Source organism: Pristiophorus japonicus, chromosome 2 (assembly GCF_044704955.1).
Source record: "Pristiophorus japonicus isolate sPriJap1 chromosome 2, sPriJap1.hap1, whole genome shotgun sequence".
Taxonomy (NCBI): Eukaryota; Metazoa; Chordata; class Chondrichthyes; family Pristiophoridae; genus Pristiophorus; species Pristiophorus japonicus.
The window spans coordinates 240,284,588-240,311,399 of record NC_091978.1 but is presented as its reverse complement, the minus strand read 5'-3'; the positions used below and the strand labels follow the sequence as shown (position 1 = coordinate 240,311,399).

The 26,812-nt window shown below is 46.5% G+C and overlaps 1 protein-coding gene across 1 annotated transcript in view; it reads left to right on the top strand.

Moving 5' to 3' along the window:
* The first annotated feature begins 5,698 nt into the window (after positions 1–5,698).
* fras1 (Fraser extracellular matrix complex subunit 1) overlaps positions 5,699–26,812 on the top strand; it is a 757,390-nt gene continuing 736,276 nt past the window's right edge. Inside the window, exon 1 of the mRNA XM_070871094.1 lies at positions 5,699–6,643. Coding sequence (XP_070727195.1) covers positions 6,574–6,643 — 70 coding nt within the window. The 5' untranslated portion in view covers positions 5,699–6,573. The remainder of the gene's footprint in view (positions 6,644–26,812) is intronic.

Here is a 26,812-nt window from a genome sequence, read left to right as displayed (position 1 = left end):
GGCTCCTTTTTTCAGCGCAGACCTTAGGCTCCACTCCCAAAGCTAAAGGACAGGCTGCGCTGCGCCGCGCCAATTTCAAAAATGACAACGGGGAAACTTTCAAGGTTTTTTTTGGCGTAGTCGGGCCAAAAAAAAACGTGTGTAACTCTTCAAATATGCATAAAATGGCATTAGGGAAAATTGAGCTCAATATATTCGCATGGATTGAGGATTGGTTGATGGACAGAAAACATAGTAGGAATAAACAAGACCTTTTCAGGTTGGCAGGCTGTAACTAGCAGGGATCGCAAGGATCAGTGCTTGGACCTCAGCTATTTACAATCTATATTAATGACTTAGATGAAGGGACTGAGTGTAACGTATCCAAGTTTGCTGATGATACAAAATTAGGTGGGAAAGTAAGCTGCGAGGAGGATGCAAAGAGGCTGCAGAGAGATATAGACAGGCTAAGTGAGTGGGCAAGAACATGGCAAATGGAATACAATGTGAGGAAATGGGAAGTTATCAACCTTGGTAGGAAAAACAGAAAAGCAGAATATTTTTTGAATGGCTAGAGACTGGGAGATGTTTGCATTCAAAGGGACCTGGGTGTTCTTGTACATGATTCATAGACAGTTAACATGCAGGTACGTCAAGCAATTAGGAAAGTTAATGGTATGTTAGCTTTTGTTTCAAAGGTATTCAAGTACAAGAGAAATGGGCTGGGTTTTCAGCTTTGATGATTTTGGGGCGATAATGGCTGCGGGGCAGTAACATTTACACCTGGGAACAGCTTGCACCTCAGTAAGTAAAGGTGGGCCCTGAGTCAGGGGGCGCAGTGCTAAGGGAGGCGTTGTACACCTCTCTTGGACTCTAGCATGGGAAAATCCCGAGCTAAAGAGCTGGGTTGGGAGCGATCCGAGAGACACCTGGGGAGAAAAAAAATCCTTAAAAAAAACCCAGAAAAACATTCCCAAAATATTGCCCATGCCACCACAACATAAATCACAAAAAAAATTAAAAGAAAAACAATCTCACTTACCTTAGGAGTCCATTACTTACCTTTCTGCAGTAGGTATTGTTAGACCGTCTGATTTCCCAGACGTTCACTGTGGGGCGCACTTCGAGGCGTATGGGTCGGGTTGAAGTAGAAACTTCACAATCAGGGGCGTTGCACACCACAGCAGCTCTTCCGGGCGGTGCTGCTGCGTGTCGCCACAAAACTGGACCCAAGGATCCCTGCGGGAGGCTGCCGCCAGCCCAGAAGACCTCGCCGTCACCATTGCCACCGCTCCAGGGCGAAAAACGGAGCGCATAAGACCCAAAAATCCGTCCCTTGGAGTACTGTGTACAGTTCTGATCTCCTTACCGAACAAGGACATACTTGCTTTGGAGAGAGTGCAATGAAGATTCACCAGACTGTGATGGGAGGACTGCCCTATGAGGAGAAATTGAGTAGACTAGGCCTATATTCCCTAGAGTTTAGAAGAATGAGAGGTGATCTAATTGAAACATATAACATTCTTAAGGAGCTTGACAGGGTTAATGCTGAGAAGATGTTTCCCCTGGCTGGGGAACACAGGGTCACAGTCTCACAATAAGGGGTCAGCCATTTAAGACTGAGATGAGGAGACATTTCTTCACTCAAAGGGTTGTGAATCTTTTGAATTCTCTACTCCAGAGAGATGTGGATGCTCAGTCATTGAGTGTATTCAAGACAGAGGTTGATAATTTTTTGGGAATTAAGGGATATGGGAATAGTGCAGGAAGGTGGAGTTGAGGTAGAAGATCAGCCATGATCTTTTTGAGTGGTGGAGCAGGCTCGAAGGGCCAAATGGCCTTCTCCAGCTCCTATTTCTTATGTTCTTATGTACAGTCCTCACCATTATTTTTACTGCAATATCTGGGCCAATATTCTTCAAAGTTCTGGTAGAGTTGAGTGTCATGGTCTATGTGCGCGATTGGCATTTTGCGAGTATAATTTCAGTCTAAACATTCGGTAAAGAATTTGCATTTATATATTTTTTCTTAGGCAGTCCCTTGGAGGCACACTAATATGAATTCTCAGATGACTGATGAGTCTAATGCGGGACCTAGTCTCTGTCACAGGTGGGGCAGACAGTGGTTGGAGGGACAGGTGGGTGGTGTGCTTGGGTTGTTGTGCGCTCCTTCCGCTGTTTGCGCTTGGCCTCCGCGTGCTCCCGGTGAAGAGATTTGAGGTGTTTGGTGCCTTCCTGGATGCTTCTCCTCGATTTTGAGCACTTTTGGACCAGGGATTCCCAGGTGTCGGTGGGGATGTTGCACTTTTTCAAGGAGGCTTTGAGGGTGTCCTTGAAGCATTTCCTCTGCCCAACTGGGGCTCGCTTGCCGTGTCAGCGCTCTGAGTGCTTGTTTTGAGAGTCTAGTATCGGGCATGTGGACAATATGGCCCGTCAATCTGAGCTGATCGAGAGTGGTCAATGCTTCGATGCTGGGGATGTTGGCCTGAGTGAGAACACTGATGTTGGTGATTATCAAGATCCATAATGAGGCCAAGGACAACATCGACCATTTTCCATTCCTCGGGAGCCTACTGTCAACAAGGGCAGACGTCGATGACGAAGTCCAACACCGCCTTCAGTGTGCCAGTGCAGCCTTCGGTCGCCTGAGGAAGAGGGTGTTTGAAGACCAAGACCTCAAACCCGGCACCAAGCTCATGGTCTACAGAGAAGTAGTGATACCCGCCCTCCTATATGCTTCAGAGACACTGGAGCAGTACCACCAACGCTGCCTCCGCAAAATCCTGCAAATCCATTGGCACGATAGATGCACCAAAGTGAGTGTATTTATATAGTGCCTTCTCAAACCCAAAAGCAATTAATATTCAGTGAATTACTTTTGAAGTGCAGTCACTGTTATGCTGAGAAAGTTGCAGTCATCTCAAGTAAATTAAAATGATGGGGTTGAATGTCCACGGAGGTTCTTCTGATCATCCACTGTAACCTTGATGAAAAATCATTACAAATGATGGAAAAGCCATTTCTCCAGGGTTTTCGTGGATCTTCTGCTAATGTTACAGTGGACGGTCAGGAGAATCCCAGCAGAAATTCACCCCATTGCATGTAGTTAACATGCGATCTTAGTTCCAATCATAAATGATTTGTCTTTGCAGTCATGACCATCAACATAGTGGGTTAAGTTTTTCCTGAAAAAACTGAACATTTTGGGGAGAGGAAGGGTGCTGGGGGGTGAGGTTAGTTTTGGATTGCTCTGGTAAAGAGACTGCAATGGGCCAAATGACTTCCTTCTGTGCTGTAAACTTCTATAGCTCTATAGGTCTTACGTTTCTGCCCTAAAATATAAAGGTCTGGCTTCTGCCCTATGAATTTCTTGGGTTGCATTCCTCCAATGTTGTAGGGCAGATGAGGTCATGGAGTAGGCATGCGCTTCCAATGCACTGGTCTGCATAGTTTGGAACTGTACTAAAGGCAGGAACAAGAGAAAATTTGCTCTGTACGCTGCTAAACATGACAACATTTTCCACCACTGGCAGATATATGTTTTCTAGAACACTGAAGCTGCTAATATAGACAAATAGACATAAGGAGGCCAAAACTGCCTTGTGACCCGTTTGGGGACGGTAACCGAGTCGGGGCAGAACTTCCTGCACCCGGCGCGGAGGTCCTGCCCCGGCAGCGAAATTTGGGTAACCACCCCTCACAGGAAGATTCAACACCCCTCCCCTTCCGTTAAAGGGTAGGGCCGCTGCGAACCCTTTGATGGCCTCTACTGGGTCACCAGGGGCTGCATGGTGTCGTGACTGCAGTCTGGCACCGAAACGGAGTGCCAGGAGTGCACGAATGCGGCCCGGACCACGCGACATCGATGGAGCATGGCCGACCAGTGAGTCGGCCAAACCAAAAAAATGGCGGCTCACGGTGCAATGCACCTCCCCTGAAACTTCTGCCCCAAAAGCGGAGGTTGGCTCGGTTCGCGACCCGTGCGCCAGCCTCGCGGGGCACTGGCCAAGTTCCATCAGAGGCGCAGTGGCCCAGGCTGCTACTAGCTGGGCATAGCGCTACTGTGTTCACGCCTCCGCTAACTCCCATGCAATTTCGCGGGAGCCGGCAGCACCCCCACTCCCCAAAAACAGGCTTATGCCCTCCAGAAGCGCTAACATGAGGTGCACAACAGAGGGAAATTTTGCCTCTGTAGCGTATGTAGGCACCTTTAATAATGACTCTATGAGGCAGGGTGTGATACTTAAACTGTGTAGACCTGCAGTCCTTTATTTGCAGCTCCTGAGTGCAGACAACAAGCTGTGTGTTCCTTTTTATACTGGGTTACCTGCTGTGTGCAGGTAACCCGTCGGTCTCCAGCAGCAGCAAACTCTGGTGTACAGGCAAGGTGTATACAGTGTAAGGGTACATTCAGTATTGCATAACAGTGTTACAGACATCACACAGTAAACAGGCATGCATACACAACAGCCTGCAAGATTTTTTGGGGGGGTTTCCCCACTCTTCTGTAAGCATTCTCACCACCATTGTTACTTGTTTGCCCCAGTGTGTGTTATAATCGACCTGGGAGTGTTCAAAATAGATATTGGTTTCTAAACCTAGGTGGTGTTTAATTCCACACTTTAATATATCCAAACTTAACGAAAAAAGATAAAACTAAAGGAAAAAATACTGCTGCTGCTGGAAATCTGAAATAAAAACTAAAAGACTCGATTGACTGAAATGGGCTTTCATGGATATGGGTTAATTTATGATTGAAAAGGAAATAAACTATGAACCTTACAACAGATACTGAGCAAATAATTAGTTATTTCCAACCTCATAATTGCAATGGCTCAGCGGATAAACGTACTCCATACTGTGGTACAAATAAAATCCCATGACTCTTAAATTAGCTTATCTCAGCTGGGTTACTGCTGCTGATCTCAGAATCCCTGGACTATGGCAGGGAAAACTGACCAAGCTCCTGATTGCTATCTAGCAAACTTTGTTTGAAATGCATGTGTAGATGTTGGATAAGGACCGCAAAAATCAATACCTGCGCTGACTCATGCTGTCGAGAATCACACATGAAGTTTAGGTTGAAGTGCTGCATCCACTGCACTCCCAAGGATTAAAGTAAATAGTTACTGTAATGAGACTATATTTTGCAGCCAATGTACTGGAATGAATAGTTTGTGTTTGTAAATGAATGCGAAGTGTTCTTAAATTTGACGAAAGCATATTACCACTGTCGCTGCATGCAAATCAGACAAGCGTCCGAAGTTACACAGGAGGGCGCCATCTGTTGTCGCAAAAAAAATACTGTAAAGTGGAAAAGCAGCTTTCTTACAGCCACAAATCGAGAAAAGGTTGCATCTTCTGAAAAAAGACTTCAGAAAGGATACGCGGTCGTATTCCCTTCCGTGATTTCATTTATAAAATAAGTTATGTTAGAATCTTTACAGGAAAAAAACACTATGTGTCAAATATTCGTGTATCCTAAAAATGAGATTCTCCCATCAGTGCACGATGCGGATTATCCGAGGAGACTTACATCGGATTACTGCAGCTGCTTCAGTGCAATGTTCGGAACAGTTGCCCCACACACAAACTATTTGTTCCTCTTTTGATAAGAGAGTTTAAGCCACCCGAAAGACAAAAAGCAAATGTAGCAGCAGGGTTGAGAGGGGGATCAGGTTGCATTCACGTGACTGAGTGCAATCCCGGCCTGCGCCCAATGTATCCGTGTTACCAAGCAGTACCGCCAGCTTTGTCCCAACTCCACTATTCCTCCTGCTTTCAAACTTTCTCTCACTCTCTCGCTAAAGATAAGGCTCGACTTCACTGCAACCCTCCACCTCATCTTGTTCCGTCTGACCACTCTCTACGGACTGGATTTGCTGCATTCTGCGAGCTGGAAGGCAAAACTCCCGCCCCCTCCTCACTACTGCCGTCGGATTAACCCGGCCACGGTCTTCTCAGGGAATTATATATATATATATATATATATTTAAAGTTGGGTTCATAAGGTATACGGTCCCCACGAGAAATGCGCCGCGAATACATTTCTGCTCAGATGACTGGAGGGTAATTGCGATCTTCTGAAGAAGGTGAAGAGTTCGGCGCGGAAGCTTGCGTGGGGTTTTTGGGGGAGGGGGCGAAATGATGTCAAAGTGAAGTTTTGATTTGAAGACCAGGCCCCGGGATCCCCCCCCTCCCTCCGCACACAATCTGCCCAGCCCATGAGCACCGCGGCTCAGGAAGGGAAATCTCTGCTGTTGCAAGAGGATCGCTTCCAACCAGCAGCTCAGCGAGTAAACCAGCGCGGTTTCTCTGCTCCCAAAACTCACCACTATTCTTAACTGCAGCTCAGTCTACCCCCAACAGGATTACGTGCTGAAAACTGGAAGGAGCATCCGCAGACACATGAAAACGTTTGGCTCAGGCGCAATTTACAAGTGCTCTCAAAGAAAAGTCATTGATTTATTTATACGCCCCCGATGCATTAACTTAAGCGACACCAAGGATCTGTGAGATGTCTTTTGGAAGTGCTGTCCACCGGCTTTAGACTGAAACGAAAATAATAATCTAGAGACCTCACCGGATCACCATCATGAATGATCTGAGCCTTCGGGTTGTTGCTGTTTTGATCGGCTTAGTAACCTTGCCGCAGCGGAGTGAAGGTTGGTACATGCAACATTCAAGTTTATTAAGTATTGTACTTTACAATGTTTTTCTTTCCAACAATTTTTGGATCAAATCTTCAATGCTACTATTGATTATATTCTTGCCAGGTATTTATGTTTGACCAAGTATTCGTTCTTAGGTTAATTTTAGTAACCAGCCTAACAGTAACGGGCGACACCAAGAATAAAAATGAAAAGCACTTCAGGTAGTTTCCCTAAACTGCGACTGAAATGAACACATTGAGAATCTTAAAAATGAATCCTACAAAACAAGAAAATACTGTAACCTAGTTTCACGAGTTGCGGCTTCGTTTGATATCAGTGAATCGTGAATGGTCTGCAGATATGTTCCAGCACCGTTTCCTGTTCGGAAGCAAAAGTCACTACAAATTACTCCCATTCATTTCATTTATCGGGGCCAAGATTGTAATCGCCTAAATTTCAAAGGCACTGCAGTGTGATAATATTACAGATAGCACAGTCCCTGAAATATCTCAGATCCTCCTATGTTTAATTTTGGATTTGCATTTGCATTTTGGTTGCTATTTTATGAACCAAGTGTCCGAATTATGGTCTTGTAAGGACTTTGTCATTGCCGCTCATTCATAAATAGGCCGCCGTCTTTTAACGAGCTCAAAAGGACAACATTTCTTATATGTATTTATATACAGGCATACATTATATCTCAGGAATTCGAAATAACCAAGCGCACTTACACTTTACATTGCTTATTACTTCACACCTCAAAATCTGACATTAACTGGTGGGACCCACATTTTAGCAAGGATTATGTTAAATTTGTTACCGGATTGATAACGTGGAAAATAGTACTTTGGTATAATTTGTAAAAGGCAATCAAACAATATTACAGTATCACCGAAAACAAACATGACCTTCTTAAGAAATAACTTTTCATGCTTTGTGTGACACGAATCCCTAGCTGCAGGGCATGGGAGGGAGGAGACTGACCTGACTAGACCCTGAGAACGCCCCTCCCCAAACAACATGCGCCTTTAATTCGTATTTAGATTTGTTTTTAGAGGGGAGGGTGTTACGCGGACATTGCTAAGCACATTTTGCTCGCCGCTCCTGCGCCATAACTGTTATCCCAATTTATTGAGAGGACCTCGGTTCCACACTGTTGTGTGAGGCAATGGCGCACGCAATACCACTGCTAATAGCAAAGGTGGTGCAAATATAAATTGCATGTTCAGAGTCGAGGTTCGCAAAGCGTTCATATGTTTAGACTACAAAAATGATAACTATTTTTAATAAGTTATATTATAGGTAATGCTGATCAATCATTTGATCATTCAAACCAGGAAAAGATTTTTTACGGTTAACTGGCAACTTTGAGTGACTAGCAGTGGTTGGGGGGCACTTGTCTATCAACCTGATCACCTATCTTTTGTTTGGGAAATTAATCTAGATATGTTTATTCAGTGCTTGATAGATTGTTGAGGAAACAATATTTCAAGAAATGTTTATGGCCTATTTCTCCTCCCCCCACCACCCTCCCCCAAAAAATACACGCACAATATCTGTTATGCTCAAATTGAATATTGGAAAGACGGAAGACATTGTTTCGGTCCCAGCCACAAACTCTGTTCCCTAGCCACTGACTCCATCCCTCTCCCCAACTTCTGTCTGAGGCTGAACCAGACTGTTCGCAACCTTAGTGTCATAGTTGACCCTGAAATGAGCTTTCGATCACATATCTGCAGCATAACTAAGACCGCCTATTTCCACCTCTGTAACATTGCCCGTCTCTGCCCTTGCCTCAGCTCATCCACTGCTGAAGCCCTCATTCATGCCTTTGTTATCTCTAGACTTCACTATTCCAATGCACTCCAGGCTGGCCTCCCACATTCTACCCTAGATGTAAACTAGAAGTGATCCAAAACTCGGCTGCCTGTGTCCTAACTCGCACCAAGTCCCACTCACTCATCACCCCTGTGCTCGCTGATCTTCATTGGCTTCTGGTTAAGCAACGCCTTGATTTCAAAATTCTCATCCGTATTTTCAAATCCCTCCATGGCCTCGCCCCTCCCGATCTCTAATCTCCTCCAGCCCCACAACCCCCCCGAGATGTCTGCACTCTTCTAATTTTGCCCTCCTGAGCATCTCTGATTATAATCGCCCAACCATTGGTGGCCGTGCCTTCTGTTGCCTAGGTCCCAAGCTCTGAAACTCTTTGCCTAAACCTCACTGCCTCTCTACCTTTCTTTCCTCCTTTAATATGCTACTTAAAACATACCTCTTTGACCAAGCTTTTGGTCACCTGTTCTAGTTTCTACTAATGTGGCTCAGTGTCAAATTTTTATCTCATAATACTCCTGTGAAGCGCCTTAGGATGTTTTACTACGTTAAATACAAGTTGTTGTTGTAGTTTCATTTATTTGGTACAGTTCATTTCGAATAGACAGGACTGGAAGTAGTTACTGTATTATGTGAAAGAAAACTCCAGAGAAGGTTTATAAAAAAATAGTGTGTCCACTGGTAGGACAGCACAGGTACAGCGTCGAGAATCCGGAAGCCTCAGGACTGAGGCCACTCCGGATTCTATGTATTTCTGGACTTCGGAACGTCTTTATGACATCCTGAATCCGGAAACGCCCGAGCCCATGTTCATGTATTTCTGGACTTCGGAACGTCTTTCTGACGTCTCGAGTCCGGAAACGCCTGGGCCAAGGTAGGTAGGTAGGGGAGGGGAGGGGGTGCGAACGGTGCGGGGTGGGGGGGGGGCGGTCGGGCTGAGGCAGAGGCGAGGTCGGCAGCGGCCCGAGACGGGGAGAGGTCAGCGGTGGCCTGAGGCGGGGGTCTGGATTCCAGAACTTTTTCCGGATTCCGGACGACCCTGCCACGGATCGTCCCGGTGTCCAGATTCTGGAACAGTACGGATTCCGAAACTCCGGATTTTCGACGCAGTACCTGTATATACATTTTTTTAAATAAAGTTTGATTTAGTTCAACAGCAGACTCTACTGAAGTTGGAGTGCTCAGCATTTAGTTTTCCCATATCATTTTGTGACATTTTCTATGCCATAGTGCTGTGGGAATTAACAATGGCTGTAGTGACTCTGAGCCATTGAATCGGATATTGATGATTGAAAACATAAAATAACAAATGGAACTATATTTTTAAATTTCTAATTTACTTACATCCTCTCTTGAAAGATGGTGCTTCAGCCCTCCAGAATGTTACTCAATGGGCCATTCTTGTGTGTGAGTATAGATAGTTGAGAAAGGAGATTTTTCCACCAGGAAGGACATCACACCTGAGTCCAAATTTCACATATGCATATGCACACACAAACACACTCCCGTTTGGGATCTTGGACTATTTTCCCACAGAATGGATTTGGAAAAAAATTAATTACTTTTAACATTTTTTTTTAGAGCATAGTGTATTCAGACAAGTTTAAAAAAGGCTGGAATAATAGGTAGTAAAGAGTCAAATGAGCTAAATTTGATGTTTCTCAATAGACTGTAAATAATGAACAATTCATTAGATTATCTCAGCAGTTGAAAAACAACTCACTCCCATTATATTGGAAAGTCTTTGGTCCAATTTATGGTGATGAACAAGGCAGCTAAAACAGAGACTGGAACACAGACTGGCAGACAGAGGGTTTTTGAAACATTAAAGAGAATTTTGCAATTTTTTTTTGCTGAGACTAAGATCAGAAATGCTAGAGGGTCAATTTGAATCATACTGTTAGAAGCCGAGTATGATGACCCACTAATGTGGAGAAGCATGGCATTTTCTTTCTTTTGTATTACACAAAGATAAGTTGTACTGTTTGAATTAAGTGACTGATCATAACTATTTTCTTGAACTGAATTTGAATTGTGCAATTTTATCTAATTTCCCAGGATGCATTCTGGTACACTCATCATAAATGATGAAGCTCAGTACTGTGTACAATGAGCAAATGTGACCTTAGCTCCAGAGTGCAGGTACCTCGTGGGTGGCCTGCTTATATATTGTGCTCCCAAGGGATGCTGGGATCCATTGGGACTCCAACAGGTGGGCCCTCTGGTGGTCAGGTGTCATGCAGTTTACACAGGGTTAAATACATTACATCACTCCCCCGTAAAGTCAACAGTTCACTTATTTACAAGCTGAGATGATCTGGGGCTTTACGCTCCCTTCTCGATCGTCTAGGTACAAATGCGGGTATGGGTGGGTTGGTCATTTCTTCACTGGGCTGTTGGGCAGCTGGCCTTGCCGGGCTGCTGGGGATGATGAGTTCAGCATCGTGGTCAACCATGATGTCAGTTGCCACTTTGTGTGTGTGTGTGTTCGAGGGTCAAAGTTGGTGCTGTCCTCTTCGGGTTGTTCATAGCTGTTGGTGAACCGCAATTTGATTTGGTCCAAATGTTTTCTGTGTGTTTGTCCATTGGCCAATTTGACCTGAAACACCCTACTCCCCTCTTTGGCTGTGACTGTGCCAGCGAGCCATTTGGGGCCATGTCCATAATTGAGCACAAACACGGGATCATTGATCTCAATGTCGCATGGCAAGTTTGCGCGGTCGTGGTTCACACTTTGTTGATGCCGCTTGCCCTCCACGTGATCATGGAGATCAAGGTGGACAAAAGAGAGCCTTGTTTTGAGCGCCCTTTTCATGAGCAGCTCAGCTGGGGGAACCTCGGTGAATAAGTTGGGTCTGGTGCGGTAGCTGAGCAGCACGCGGGACAGCCGGGTCTGCAGGGAGCTTTCCGATACACGTTTCAAGCTTTGCTTGATGGTCTGAACTGCCCGTTCTGCCTGGCCGTTGGATGTGGGCTTGAATGAAGTAGATGTGACGTGTTTGATCCCGTTGCGGGTCATGAATTCCTTGAATTCAGCACTGGTGAAGCACGGCCCATTGTCGCTGACTAGGACATCAGGCAAATGTGCGTGGCAAACATGGCTTTCAATAGTGGCGAGGTTTTCAACCGTGGCCGTGGATGTGCTTACTGACATTATTGCACATTCAATCCATTTTGAGTAAGCTTCCACGACAACCAAAAACATTTTGCCTAGAAATAGGCCCACATCGTCTACGTGGATCCTCGACCACGGTTTGGAGGGCCACGACCACAAACTTAGCGGTGCCTCTGGGTGCATTGCTCAGCTGAGAGCAAGTGTTGCACTGGCGCACGCATGACTCTAAATCTGAGTGGATGCCGGGCCACCACACATGGGATCTGGCTATGGCTTTCATTATTACGATGCCTGGGTGTGTGTTGTGCAGTTCACATATGAACGTATCTCTGTCTTACTTGGGCAAGACCACACGATTGCCCGACAACAGACAGTCCGCCTGCAGGGACAACTCATCTTTGCGTCTGTGGAACGGCTTAATTGCCTCCTGCATCTCCGCTGGGACACTGGACCAGCTCCCATGGAGGACATAGTTTTTTTTACCAAGGACAGTAAAGGATCCAGGCTGGTCCAGGTCCTGATCTGGCGGGCCATAACGGGGGACTTCTTGTTCTCGAATGCCTCCATGACCATGAGCAAGTCCGCTGGCTGTGCTATTTCCATCCCGGTGGTGGGCAATGGAAGCTACTGAGAGCATCTGCACAGTTCTCTGTGCCCAGTCTGTGGCAGATTACATAGTTGTATGCCGACAGCGTGAGCGCCCATCTTTGGATGCGGGCAGTCATTGGTATTAATCCGTTTGCTCTCAGAGAACAGCGATAGAGCGGCTTGTGGTCAGTTTCAAGCTCAAACTTGAGGCCAAATAAGTACTGGTGCATTTTTTTTACCCCGTAGACGCACACCAGAGCCTCTTTTTCAATCGTGCTGCAGGATCTTTCGGCCTTGGACAAACTCCTGGACGCATAAGCGACCGGTTGCAAAATCCCCACTTCATTAGTCTGTTGTAATACACACCCGACCCCGTATGACGACGCATCACAAGCTAGCACTAATCGTTTACAATGGTTATACAGGACAAGCAGTTTGTTTGAACACAACAGATTTCTGGCTTTCTTAAAGGCAGCCTCTTGTGAAGTCCTCCATACCCAGTCATCTCCCTTACGCAGTAGCACATGTAGGGGTTCAAGCAGGGTGTTTAACCCAGGTAGGAAATTACCCAAATAGTTAAGGAGTCCCAGGAACGACCGCAGTTCCGTCACGTTCTGTGGTCGCGGCGCGTTCTTGATGGCCTCCATCTTGGCGTCGGTGTGTCTGATACCGTCCGCTGCGATTCTTCGTCCCAAGAACTCGACGTCCTGCGCCAGGAAAGCACACTAACCTGAGTCCCACGCGATCCAACCGACTAAGAACCTCTTCCAGATTTTTGAAGTGCTCTATGGTGTCCCGACCTGTAGCCAATATGTTGTCCTGGAAAACCATTGTGCAAGGAATCGACTTTAGCAGGCTCTCCATGTTCCGCTGGAAGATTGCCGCGGCCGACCGAATCCCGAACGGGCACCGGTTCCAGATAAATAGATCTTTTTGCGTGTTGATGCAGGTGAGGCCTTTTGAAGACTCCTCCAGCTCCTGCGTCATGCAGGCCGAGGTCAGGTCCAGCTTGATGAATGTCTTCCCTCAAGTCAGGATTGTAAATAGATCGTTTGCCTTGGGTAGTGGGTACTGGTCCTGCAGCGAAAAACGGTTAATCGTTACTTTATAGTTCCCGCAAATTCTAACCGTGCCGTCCTCCTTAAGTACCGGGACAATCGGACTAGCCTAGTCATTGAATTCCACTGGCGTGATGATGCCTTCACGTTGCAGCCTGTCCAGCTCAATTTCCACTTTTTCACGCATCATGTACGGTACCACCCGTGTCTTATGGTGGATGAGTTGCGTACCGGGAACCAAATGGATCTGCACTTTCGCCCCGTGGAAGCTTCCAATGCCTGGCTCGAACAACGATGGGAACTTGCTCCGAACCTGGGTACATGAGGCGTCGTCGACGGATGAAAGCGCTCAGATGTCATCCCAGTTCCAGCGGATTTTTCCCAGCCAGCTTCTGTCAAAGAACATGGGGCCATTCCCTGGCACAATCCAGAGCGGGAGTTAGTGTACTGCTCCGTCATAGGAGACTTTGACTTCTTCACTGCCAATTACAGGGATTAGTTCCTTGGTGTAAGTCCTTAGTTTGATGTGAATGGGTATGAGCTTGGGCGGTTGTTCGCTACCTCGTCGCCAATTGGTACACTCATAATAAAGGATGAAACTGAGTACTGTGTACAATGAACAAGTGTGATCTTAGCTCCTTTAATAAGACTCCAGAGTGCAGGTACCTCGTGGGTGGCCTGCTTACATACTGTGCTTCCAAGGGATGCTGGGATCCCTTGGGACTCCCAACAGGTGGGCCTTCTGGTGGTCAGGTGTCATGCAGGTTACACAGGGTTAAATACATTACACATTCAATCAGCTATATCGAGGAATATTTTTTCTTTAGTTTCTAGCTGTTTCTGTTCAAAAGCTGGAGGACACATTTCAAAATCTTTACTGAGGTAAACTTTATAACAGAGAAACACAGAACATAGGAACAGGAGAGGGCTATTCAGCTCCTTGAGCCATTGCCACCATTCAAGGTGGCTAAAACTAGTGGGAGGACAGAAGATTGGGAAGCTTTTAAAAGCCAGCAAAGAATGACTTAAAAAATGATTAAGAAAGGGAAGATAGACTATGAAAGTAAACTGGCACAAAATATAAAAACAGAAAGCAAAAGTTTCTATAGGTATATAAAAAGGAAAAGAGTGGCTAGAATAAATGTGGGTCCCTTGGAGGACGAGACCGGGGCATTAATAATGGGAACATGGAGATGAAAGAAATTCTGAACAAATATTTTATATCAGTCCTTACGGTAAAGGACATTAACAATATCCCAACAGTGGATAGTCAAGGGGAAGAGGAACTTAACACAATCACAATCACTAAGGAGGTGGTACTCAGTAAGATAATGGGACTAAAGGCAGATAAATCCCCTGGACCTGCTGGCTTGCATCCCAGGGTCTTAAGAGAAGTAGCGGCAGGGATTGTGGATGCATTGGTTGTAATTTATCAAAATTCCCTGGATTCTGGGGAGGTTCCAGCAGATTGGAAAACTGCAAATGTAACGCCCCTATTTAAAAAAGGAGGCAGACAAAAAGCAGGAAACTATAGACCAGTTAGCCCAACATCTGTGGTTGGGAAAATGTTGGAGTCCATTATTAAAGAAGCAGAATCAGGACATTTGGAAAAGCAAAATTCAGTCAAGCATGGATTTATGAAGGGGAAGTCATAAGTCATGTTTGACAAATTTGCTGGAATTCTTTGAGGATGTAACGAAGGTGGATAAAGGGGAACCAGTGGATGTGGTGTATTTGGACTTCCAGAAGGCATATGACAAGGTGCCACATAAAAGGTTACTGCACAAGATAAAAGTTCACGGAGTTGGGGGTAATATATTAGCATGGATAGAAGATTGGCTAACGAACTGAAAACAGAGAGTCGGGAATAATAGTTATTTCTCGTGTTGGCAATCAGTAACTAGTGGGGTGCCGCAGGGATTAGTGCTGGGACACAAACTATTTATAATCTATATTAACGACTTGGAAGAAGGGACCGAGTGTAACATAGCCAAGTTTGCCGACGATACAAAGATGGGAAAAAAAGCAATGTGTGAGGAGGACACACAAAATCTGCAAAAGGACATAGACAGGCTAAGTGAGTGGGCAAAAATTTGGCAGATGGAATATAATGTTGGAAAGTGTGAGGTCATGCACTTTGGCAGAAAAAAATCAAAGAGCAAGTTATTATTTAAATGGGGAAAGATTGCAAAGCGCTGCAGTACAGCGGGACCTGGGGGTATTTGTGCATGAAACACAAAGGTTAGTATGCAGGTACAGCAAATTATTAGGAAGGCCAATGGAATCTTAGCCTTTATTGCAAAGGGGATGGAGTATAAAAGCAGGGAGGTCTTGCTACAGTTATACAGGGTATTGGTGAGACCACACCTGGAATACTGCGTGCAGTTTTGGTTTCCATATTTACGAAAGGATATACTTGCTTTGGAGGCAGTTCAGAGAAGGTTCACTAGGCTGATTCCGGAGATGACGTATGAGGAAAGGTTGAGTAGGTTGAGCCTCTACTCATTGGAATTCAGAAGAATGAGAGGTGATCTTATCGAAACATATAAGATTATGAGGGGCTTTGACAAGGTGGATGCAGAGAGAATGTTTCCGCTGATGGGCGAGACTAGAACTAGAGGGCATGAACTTGGAATAAGGGGCTGCCCATTTAAAACTGAGATGAGGAGAAATTTCTTTTCCGAGAGGGTTGTAAATCTGTGGAATTCGCTGCCTCAGAGAGTTGTGGAAGCTGGGACATTGAATAAGTTTAACACAGATAGACAATTTTTTAACCGATAAGGGAATAAGCGGTTACAGGGAGCAGGCAGGAAAGTGGACCTGAGTCCATGATTAGCCATGATCGTATTAAATGGCGGAGCAGGCTCGAGGGGCCGTATGGCCTACTCCTGCTCCTATTTTTTATATTCTTATGTTTTTATGTAATCCGATCATGACTGATCTGTATCTAAACTCCATTTACCTACCTTTGCTCCATATCCCTTGATATCCCATGGATACTCTTACCTAACAAAAGTCTAACGCTTTCGAATATGTCCTTACTATACAGTATAAATGCACACGAGGCCCAAACTTGAGAGGAGGTCACTCTGTGACCAGTGACCTTTATTAGCCAGCACTGAAGTGATGAAGGTGGGTAGAGCTTCCCCTTTTATACCTGAAAGTCCAGGTTAGGAGTGTCTCCCACAAGTTCACCACCTAGTGGTCAATGTTCTCAGGGTGTACAACTGAGGTCAGTTTATACATGGGTTACAATGACAGTTAAATACATGACATCACCTCCCCCCCCCCCCCCCAAAGTCTTGTTGGGATCACAGGTTAAGTCGCTCTGGTGGTTTATGCTCCCTTGTAGAGCGCCTGAGTTGGGGCTCCAGTTGTTGGGCGCTGGCCTGAGTGTCTGCTGTTTGCGGTGCCTCAGGCCTTTCCGGACTGCCCACAGTGACTGGACTCTCCTCCGTTTGATTCCGGTGTTCAGTCACCTGTGGGAGAGTGAACTCTACATCGTGTTCTTCCTCTGCTTCTTCTATGGGGTTGCTGAACCTCCTTTTTGTTTCATCCACGTGTTTGCGGCAGATTTGTCCATTGGTAATTTTAACTACCAGAACCCTCTTACCCTCTTTGGCAATCACAGTGCCTGCGAGCCATTTAGGCCCTGCAGTGTAGTTGAGGACAAAGACAGGGTCATTGACATCAATACATCGCGCCCTCGCATTCCCGTCATGGTAGTCACATTGTGACTGGCGCCTGCTCTCAACAATTTCTTTCATGGTGGGGTGTATGAGGGATAACCTGGTTTTGAGCGTCCTTTTCATTAGCAGCTCTGCGGGTGGGACCCCTGTGAGCGAGTGTGGTCGGGATCTATTGGCCAACAGGAGGCGTAATAAGCGGCTTTGTAGGGAACCACCTTGGATTCTGAGCATCCCCTGTTTGATTATCTGCACTGCTCGTTTCACCTGGCTGTTTGAGGCCGGCTTGAACGGTGCCCTTCTGACAGGGTTGATATCATTTCCTGCCATGCAGTCCTGGAATTCAATGCTTGTAAAGCACAGGCCATTGTCGCTGACCAAGACGTCCGGTAGACCATGGGCGGCGAACATTGCCCGTAGACTTTCTACCATGGCAGAGGATGTGCTTGAATTGAGAATGTCACGCTCAATCCATTTGGAGTAGGTGTCTACTACAACCAAAACATTTTTCCCATGAAAGGACCTGCGTAGTCCACATGGATGTGTGACCATGGCTTGGTGGGCCAGGACCAGGGGCTAAGGGGGGCTTCCCTGGGCGCATTGCCCAGCTGGACATACGTGTTGCACCTGCGAACGCAAAGTTCCAGGTCTGCATCTATCCCTGGCCACCAAACGTGTGACCTGGCAATTGCCTTCATCATGACAATGCCCGGGTGCTCATTGTGGAGTTCTCTGATGAACATCTCTCTGCCCATCTGGGGCATGACTACTTGGTTTCCCCATAGTAGGCAATCAGCCTGAATCGAGAGTTCATCCTTGCGCCTGTGAAATGGTTTAAATTCCTCAGGGCATGCCTGTACGTGGCTGCCCAGTCCCCATTCAGGACACATTTCTTGACTAAAGACAGTAGCGGGTCTCTATTTGTCCAGACTTTAATCTGACGGGCTGTCACTGGTGAGCCTTTGCTTTCAAAAACTTCAACTGCCATGACCATCTCAGTAGTATGCTCGGTTGCCCTCTCGGTGGTGGCTAGTGAGAGCCTGCTGAGTGCATCAGCGCAGTTTTCAGTGCCCGGTCTGTGCCGAATTGTATAGTCATAGGCGGCTAACGTGAGTGCCCATCTCTGTATGCGGGCTGATGCATTTGCATTTATGGCCTTATTGTCGGCCAAAAGGGACGTTAGGGGTTTGTGATCTGTCTCCAGCTCAAATTTCCTGCCAAATAGGTACTGGTGCATTTTCTTTAACAGCATACACACATGCAAGCGCTTTCTTTTCTACCATCCCGTAGCCCCGTTCTGCCTGAGACAGACTTCTGGAGGCACAAGCTACCGGCTGTAACTGACCTTTGGCACTAACATGCTGCAACACACACCCGACCCCATAGGCCGACGCGTCGCACATTAAAACGAGTTTCTTACATGGGTCATATAGCGTTAACAGATTGTTGGAGCATAACAAATTTCGTGCTCTATCAAAGCCCTTTCCTGGCTGTCCCCCCCAGATCCATTCGTGACCTTTGCATAAGAGCACATATAGCAGCTCTAACAGCGTGCTCAATTTGGGAAGAAAGTAACCAAAATAGTTCAGGAGCCCCAGGAACGAACACAGCTCCGTCGTGTTATGGGGTCTGGGTGCTCTCTGGATCGCTTCTATTTTGGACGCAGTAGGTCTGATCCCATCTGCTGCTACCCTCATCCCCAGGAATTCTACCTCTGGAGCTAGGAAGACGCACTTCACCTTTTTCAGTCGCAGACCGACCTGATCCAGTCTGCGTAGCACCTCCTCCAGGTTGTGGAGGTGTTCTTCAGTATCACAATCCGTGATGAGGATGTCGTCTTGAAAAACCACTGTCCTTGGAATCGACTTGAGGAGGCTTTCCATATTTCGTTGAAAGATCGTGGCGGTCCTGGTGTATGAACTGTATATGTACTCCACATGAACTCACTGAACTTCAGCTTCCAGTGATTTCCCCCAGTGTCCATTTGGCCTCGTAGAGCTTACATCGTCCCTGTCCTCCTCGTACATCAACCTGGCTGCAAGCTTCCTGCACATACGCGCCAAGTGACCGCTGACATTGCAGATTCTGCAGGTATAGTGCTGATACCTGCAAGCTCTGGCTGTGTGTTTGCCTCCACACCTCCAGCATGAGCTGGAGGCCTCGTTGTTGGAAACAAAAGGTCCATTACCAGTTGATTGTCTCTGACTGTCTCTGTAAATGTCCTTAAGCGCACCATTGACAGGTGTTGATGGCCCCATTACTGGCCGCATTGTCCATTGCGATGGCATGATGTGCCGTTCAGCTAGCCATTGTCTCTGTTGAATTCCCCCTTTGGGTTCGACTACATGCTTGGGCCTATCCGATTGCCCCTGTCTGCCTGGAGAACTGTGTGCCTCGTTAACAATGTTGACTCCCTGGTCGTTTGCCGCATTTGAACCAAGATTTTTGTCAAACATCATTCTGGTCTCTTCCTCCCCTGAGATAAATGTCTGGGCCATCAAAACCACATTTCCATGGTCAAGTCTTTGGTCTCAATCAGTTTCCTGAAAACCCCAGCGTGCCCGATGCCCTCAATAAAAAAGTCTCGCAGCATCTCCGCTCTGCATGCATCTGGGAACTTACATAGGCTCGCCAGTCTGCCACGAAGTCTGGAATGCTTTGTCCTTCTTGCCGCTGGTGCATGTAAAACCGGTGTCTCGCCATGTGCATGCTGCTCGCCGGTTTAAAGTGTTCCCCGATCAACTTACAGAGCTCTTCAAAAGTCTTGTCTGCCGGCTTCTCTGGCGCTAGAAGGTCCTTCATCAGGGAGTACGTCCTGGATCCACAATCCGTCAGGAGATTAGCCCTGCGTTTGTCGGACGAATCCTGTCCCAGCCATTCCTTAGTGATGGAACTTTGCTGTAGTCTCTCAATAAAATTGTCCCAATCATCACCAACACAGTACCTCTCGTCTGTGCTGCTAGTGGCCATGCTCGCGTGGTTTAAATCCCAGTTTCTTGTCGCCAATAATATGTCTTTACTATACAGTATAAATGCACACGAGGCCCATACCTGAGAGAAGGTCACTCTGTGACCAGTAACCTTTATTAGCCAGCACTGAAGTGATGAAGGTGGTGGAGCTTCCCCTTTTATACCTGAAAGTCCAGGTTAGGAGTGTCTCCCATAAGTTCACCACCTCATACATAAGAACATAAGAATTAGGAACAGGAGTAGGCCATCTAGCCCCTCGAGCCTGCTCCGCCATTCAACAAGATCATGGCTGATCTGGCCGTGGACTCAGCTCCACTTACCCGCCCGCTCCCCGTATCCCTTAACTCCCTTATTGGTTAAAAATCTTTCTATCTGTGACTTGAATACATTCAATGAGCTAGCCTCAACTGCTTCCTTGGGCAGAGAAATCCACAGATTCACAACCCTCTGGGAGAAGAAATTCCTTCTCAACTCGGTTTTAAATTGGCTCCCCCGTATTTTGAGGCTGTGCCCCCTAGTTCTAGTCTCCCCGACCAGTGGAAACAACCTCTCTGCCTCTATCTTGTCTATCCCTTTCATTATTTTAAATGTTTCTATAAGATCACCCCTCATCCTTCTGAACTCCAACGAGTAAAGACCCAGTCTACTCAATCTATCATCATAAAGTAACCCCCTCATCTCCGGAATCAGCCTAGTGAATCGTCTCTGTACCCCCTCCAAAGCTAGTATATCCTTCCTTAAGTAAGGTGATCAAAACTGCACGCAGTACTCCAGGTGCGGCCTCACTAATATCCTATACAGTTGCAGCAGGACCTCCCTGCTTTTGTACTCCATCCCTCTCGCAATGAAGGCCAACATTCCATTTGCCTTCCTGATTACCTGTTGCACCTGCAAACTAACTTTTTGGGATTTATGCACAAGGACCTCCAGGTCCCTCTGCACCGCAGCATGTTGTAATTTCTCCCCATTCAAATAATATTCCCTTTTACTGTTTTTTTTCCCAAGGTGGATGACCTCACACTTTCCGACATTGTGTTCTATTTGCAAACCTTGGCTTATTCGCTTAACCTATCTAAATCTCTTTGCAGCTTCTCTGTGTCCTCTACACAACCCGCTTTCCCACTAATCTTTGTGTCATCTGCAAATTTTGTTACACTACACTGTCCCTCCCCTCTTCCAGGTAATCTATGTATATTGTAAACAGTTGTCCCAGCACCGATCCCTGTGGCACACCACTAACCACCGATTTCCAACCCGAAAAGGACCCATTTATCCCGACTCTCTGCTTTCTGATCGCCAGCCAATTCTCTAGCCATGCTGATATATTTCCTCTGACTCCACGTACCTTTATCTTCTGCAGTAACCTTTTGTGTGGCACCTTATCGAATGCCTTTTGGAAATCTAAATACACCACATCCATTGGTACACCTCTATCCACCATGCTCGTGATATCCTCAAAGAATTCCAGTAAATTAGTTAAACATGATTTCCCCTTCATGAATCCATGTTGCGTCTGCTTGATTGCACTATTCCTATCTAGATGTCCCGCTATTTCTTCCTTAATGATAGTTTCAAGCATTTTCCCCACTACAGATGTTAAACTAACCGGCCGATAGTTACCTGCCTTTTGTCTGCCCCCTTTTTTAAACAGAGGTGATCAATGTTCTCACGGTGTACAACTTAGGTCAGTTTATACATGGTTTACAATGACAGTTAAATACATGACACTTTCAGTCCTGGAACTTTCAATTGATCCAGTATCCGTAGCTTTATTTTGGGAGTGTGAGTTCCAGATTTTCACTACCCTCTGTATGAAAAAGTGTTTCCTGCATTAATTGCTAAATGGCCGAGCTCTAATTTTAAGATCTGGATTCCCCACCAGAGGAAATAGTTTGTATCTACCCTTTGAATCCCACAATCATTTTTAAATACCTCATCAATACCAAATTAGACCACCCCGTAATTGCCTAAACTCGAGGGAATACAAACCAAGTTTATGCAACCTACTCTCGTAACTTAACCCTTTAAGCTCTGGTATAATTCTGGTGAATCAGCACTGTATCCCTACCAAGGCCAATATATATTTCCGGAAGTTCGGTGCCCAAAACTGAACACAGTATTCCAGATAAGTCCTAGGTTCTGTACAACTGAAGCATTACTGCCTCACTTTTGAATTAAAATCCCTTTGAGATAAAAGCTAACATTCCATTCGCCTTTTTTGATGAATTGTTCTTTTTAAAATAGAGCGTCTGTGTGTGTATGTGTGCGCAGACAAGAGATGACAGAGTTCTGATAACACTGGTTATACCTTTGTTTTATGTTCTATAAACTTCAGAAAGTTAGTGAGAGAGAGTGGGGCGGGGAGGGGGGGGGGGCGTGGAGGCCCACTGTCCTCCTTCATATAATGTTACTTATATTTTCAAAAAAATCAGTTGAATTTTGAAGGTAACTGATTCTCTCCAGCTGACAGTTAGAAAAGGTCAATGCTAATGGATTACACCTGTGAGACGAAGATTCTCATTTCTAACACCTGTGAGACAGGGAAGAAGAGAAAGACACAATAAAGGCAGGCTGTTTCTTTAATTAACAGAATTACATTTAAATTGCATTCAAATAAATGGAAAAAAACAAGTTGAATTGTGAAAACAAACCATGCCTATTTGAAGGAAACATAGGAAGGTTGAATGGGAGACAGCCTCTGGCCTTTCACCATCTGCCCTTGGGGGAACCAAGGGAGAGTGGGGGAGGGTGAAGGGTGATGGGAGTGACAGTGGAGTGGGGAGTCGCGGGGGGGGGGGGGGGGGGGTGGACGGTGATGGGAGTGACAGTGGAGCGGGAGGGGGGGGGGGTGATGGGAGTGACAGTGGAGCGGGAGGGGGGGGTGATGGGAGTGACAGTGGAGCGCGAGGGGGAGGGGGATGGGAGTGACAGTGAAGGGGGGGCAGTGATGGGAGTGACAGTGGAGCGGGGGGCAGGTGACGGCAGGGGGGGGGGGTGGTGATGGGAGTGACAGTGGAGCGCGAGGGGGGAGGGGGATGGGAGTGACAGTGGAGCGGGGGGGTGGTGGCGGAGGAGGGGGGGTGGTGGGAGTGACAGTGGAGTGCGAGGGGGGAGGGGGATGGGAGTGACAGTGGAGGGGAGGCAGTGATGGGAGTGACAGTGGAGCGGGGGGCAGGTGATGGCAGGGGGTGAGGGTGATGGGAGTGACAGTAGAGTGGGGGGTGGCGGCGGTGGGGGGGTGATGGGAGTGACAGTGGAGCGGGGGGGTGGTGGCGGAGGAGGGGGGGTGGTGGCGAAGAGATAGGATACAGGGGGTAGTTCCAAGAAAAAGAGGCAGGATATTGTTGAGAGTAAGGGGTTGGTAGGAAAGGGAGTGGATAGTGGGAAGGTGAGTGGGTGAGGGAAACAATGTGATTGAGGGATGGATGAAGCCTGTGTGATTGGGGTAAATGAAGGAGATGGAGCTGCTAAGTACTGCATCATCAGCACAACCCCCGCCCCTAATGTAGCCGGCAGCTGTTGATGCCTCCTTTCCTGCCAAACCACCGACCGCTTCCCACCTGAAAAGAAAGAAGAAAAAGACAGAGAAGCAAAAAGAGTTAAGGAGAGAGAAATAGGAGGTAAGGAGAGCAGTAGAGCCAGGAGAGGAGAGATGGAGAGAGAAAGAGTAATATAAAGACAGCAGAAATAGATAAGAGAGAGACCATCTTTTGATTAAGCACTTTACAGCCTTCCGGACCCCACATTGATTTCAACAATTTCATATCATAACCACAGCTCCCATTTTTTTCAGACAGCAGCTGCTGTTAATGATTCTTCTGTTGTCATTTACAGCTCCTCTAGACCCATCTTTTGTTTCTTGTCCCATTACCACACCCCTTTGCTTTGCACCGTCATCCTTTTTGTAATTTAATCACTTCTGCTACCCACCTTATCACAGACCTTTTTTGTTTTCCCCTCCCTGCCTCTGTACTTGCTTAAAACCTGTTACATCTTTATAACATTTTCCAGTTCTGATGAAAGATCATTGACCTGAAATGTTGGGCTGGATTTTACGAATGTCGACCCCACATCCGGCTCCAGCCCGCTGTGTAGAATTAATTTAATGTGATTCGGTTTGTTAAGCCCGCCCAGCGCGTTTCCCGGCCAATTAGAAGAAGCAAGTTTAGTGCTGTCATTTGACGTCATGATGACACGTCATCTGACGTCCTCCTTAAAGGGACCATGGCCAACTTTACATTAACATTTGTGCTGTCAGTGTTCTACAGCATTGAGGTGCTGCAAACACTGATAAGCACAGCATAAAGGTGCACAGCTGCACTCGAGCTCTCCCATGACTCCCTCCAAGAAGAGATCTCCCTGGGAGATCAACACAGCTTGGTTGCACATTGCAGAGGAGAGTCCAAGCAGGGATGTGGTGAGGTGGACTTGGCTGCAGTGCTGCAAACGTTTCAATGATCTCAGTAGATCACGAAACGTTACTGCAAAGCCACACTTAACCTCATCCTGCTGTGTCTGTCATCACATCCCCATCACTCTGCCTTCCCTACCCTACTCCTGTTCATCCTTACTCACACCAACTTACCTTGCACCTCAACCCACCCCTCTCCATCTACATTATCATATCCCCATTTCACCAGTAACCACTCACCCTCATCCGAATGTAATCATACCAACTAACAACGCACAAGGGTAGGCATTTGGGTGTTTTATCCAATGTTCATGTAAAATTTCTGATAATGTGGTGTCAAACATTGAAACCTTTATTTTCAATACTTTGTGTTCTTGGACAGATTTGTGTGCACCTATGGAAGTGGCTTAATGAGTTGCAGTGAATGGTGAGACATAACGATGTCTCTGCAATGGTGGTGATTGTTAAAGGAATGGCTTGGGCATTGTAGGGATGCTTAATGGTGTTGGTGTGGGCCAACCCTTGCCTCCCAGGCAGCAATGTGGCTGGGTGCTGATGTCCTGGAGCCGAAATTCATGCCCGCCAGAAAACTGGCGCACATTCCGTTGAAAAAAAAGTTTTTACCGTCTGGTCCGATGAGGCGGCTCTTGATCGATTTTTATCTGTTTGTCGTTTTTTTCGGAGCGGACTGGAAGCTGGTGGAAGTGTGGCGGTAAGTGCTGGTGAGGGGTGGAAGTGGGGGCAGGACGGATTCTTGGCGGAACAGTGGTGACGTCATTGCACGTCTGCATCACTATGTATCCCCGCTGCTTTAAAGGGGAGATAATCGGCGAATACTTAGGATCGGCCACTGGGCCATCAGGGTGGGTTTCGGCTGGGCCAGCGGCCTGGCACCCAAGAGGGGGTGTCAGACTGCCGGTTGGCGTCCCGGTCGAACCTGGGGGTACAATAGCCGGGCCGACATGGAAGTCGGCCGGCAAAATAAATAAAAAGGGGGCCGCGGCAGTAGGCCCTTGCCTTTAATAGCCCTGCCCAGCCAGGGCTTGTGGTGAGAATAGAAAGTGCACCAACAGAGAAAGCTGTCGGGGGCACCGCTCGGCGGGGATTCGATTTTTCGGGCTGAATATGGACGGAGGTAGGTGGTCCCGGTGGTGCGCGCACTGATGACGCACTTACGACTATTTGGCAGTGGCGGGGCTGAAGTGCGGATCGCCAGGAAAAAAACCCCTGCTTAATTTGGCTTGCGGCGGCCATTCGACCAGAAATCATCAGACATTGGATTCTGCTGCATGGCCGCCGCAAAACGGCGGTAACGGGCCATATCTCGACCCTGAATTTTGGCCTCCCTGTGTCCTGTGCAGCATCAGGTCATTGTGGAGAAGGTTGGTGTTGTTGGTGCAGATGATGTGCCTGATGATCTGATGTTCGGGCTGATTGTGGTGGAATTCTGAGGACCTGTGTGAGAAAGTATAAAGGGCACTGATACTGATGGAATAGATGGCAGGTAAAGTAGAGATGACAGAAGTGATCTGTCAATGGTGGGAGAGGTAATGAGGTCAGATTGGATGGAGACTTGTGTAAAGAATTGCAGCATTCTGATGTTTGTAGTGGAAATGTATTTTATAAAAGCTAGTAGCTAAGGGAACATTTCACAATCAAATGGGAGCTTTGACTTGACATTTGAAGCTGTCAACTCATCAGTTGATTCAATGGCCAGTGACCTCCCGCCTCAGCTTCACAGATGAGGTCTAGACACAACAGGAAATTGGTGGGTGACCTGTCAAATTCAAAAAGCTGGGAAAAAAGCATTGTTAAGTGACTGTAAACAAACCACTAATGATTTTAATTGCCTTCCCCGCCTCTGCGTGTCGCCCCTGACAGATTCGACATTTGGGAAAGGTGCACGGCAGCGGGTTGACAGCGGGGTCCTGATCCACTGTCAAAAAAATGTTTTTCCACCCAAACTGCCACCGATCATGCTGACCCCACCTGAAAATGACCCCCATTATCATTATCTCTGTTTCTGTCTCCACAGATGATACCAAACCTGCTGAGTATTTCCAGCATTTTCTGTTTTTATTTCAGATTTCCAGCCTCCGCAGTATTTTGCTTTTATATAAGAGAGAGCCCAGTGCAGATCCACTAGTTTTTCTGAAAATGTAAATGTTATGTAATGAGAAACCTGAACAGTAGTATATAATATTGAAACTACTATGCAGAGCCTCTTACCTCCTTCATTCACAAAATTTGCCATTCACATTTTATCATTCTCATTCATTTCTTCTAATACTGAGTTTTTCATTAGTAAGTACCTCTCTTTGCATGCTCATTATGACCACTTTCTGTTTGCACCATCAAATATTGTTGATCATTTTGTAACTTCTGCTAGTTCTGTAAACCAGGTGTTTTATCACATCTTAGATTAAAGTTGGTGATTCTTGCTCTGCAGTTTTGACTTGTAGACTAAGTAATGGGAAAGGATGTTTATAAAATATTAGCATGCAGATCCATTATGCAATA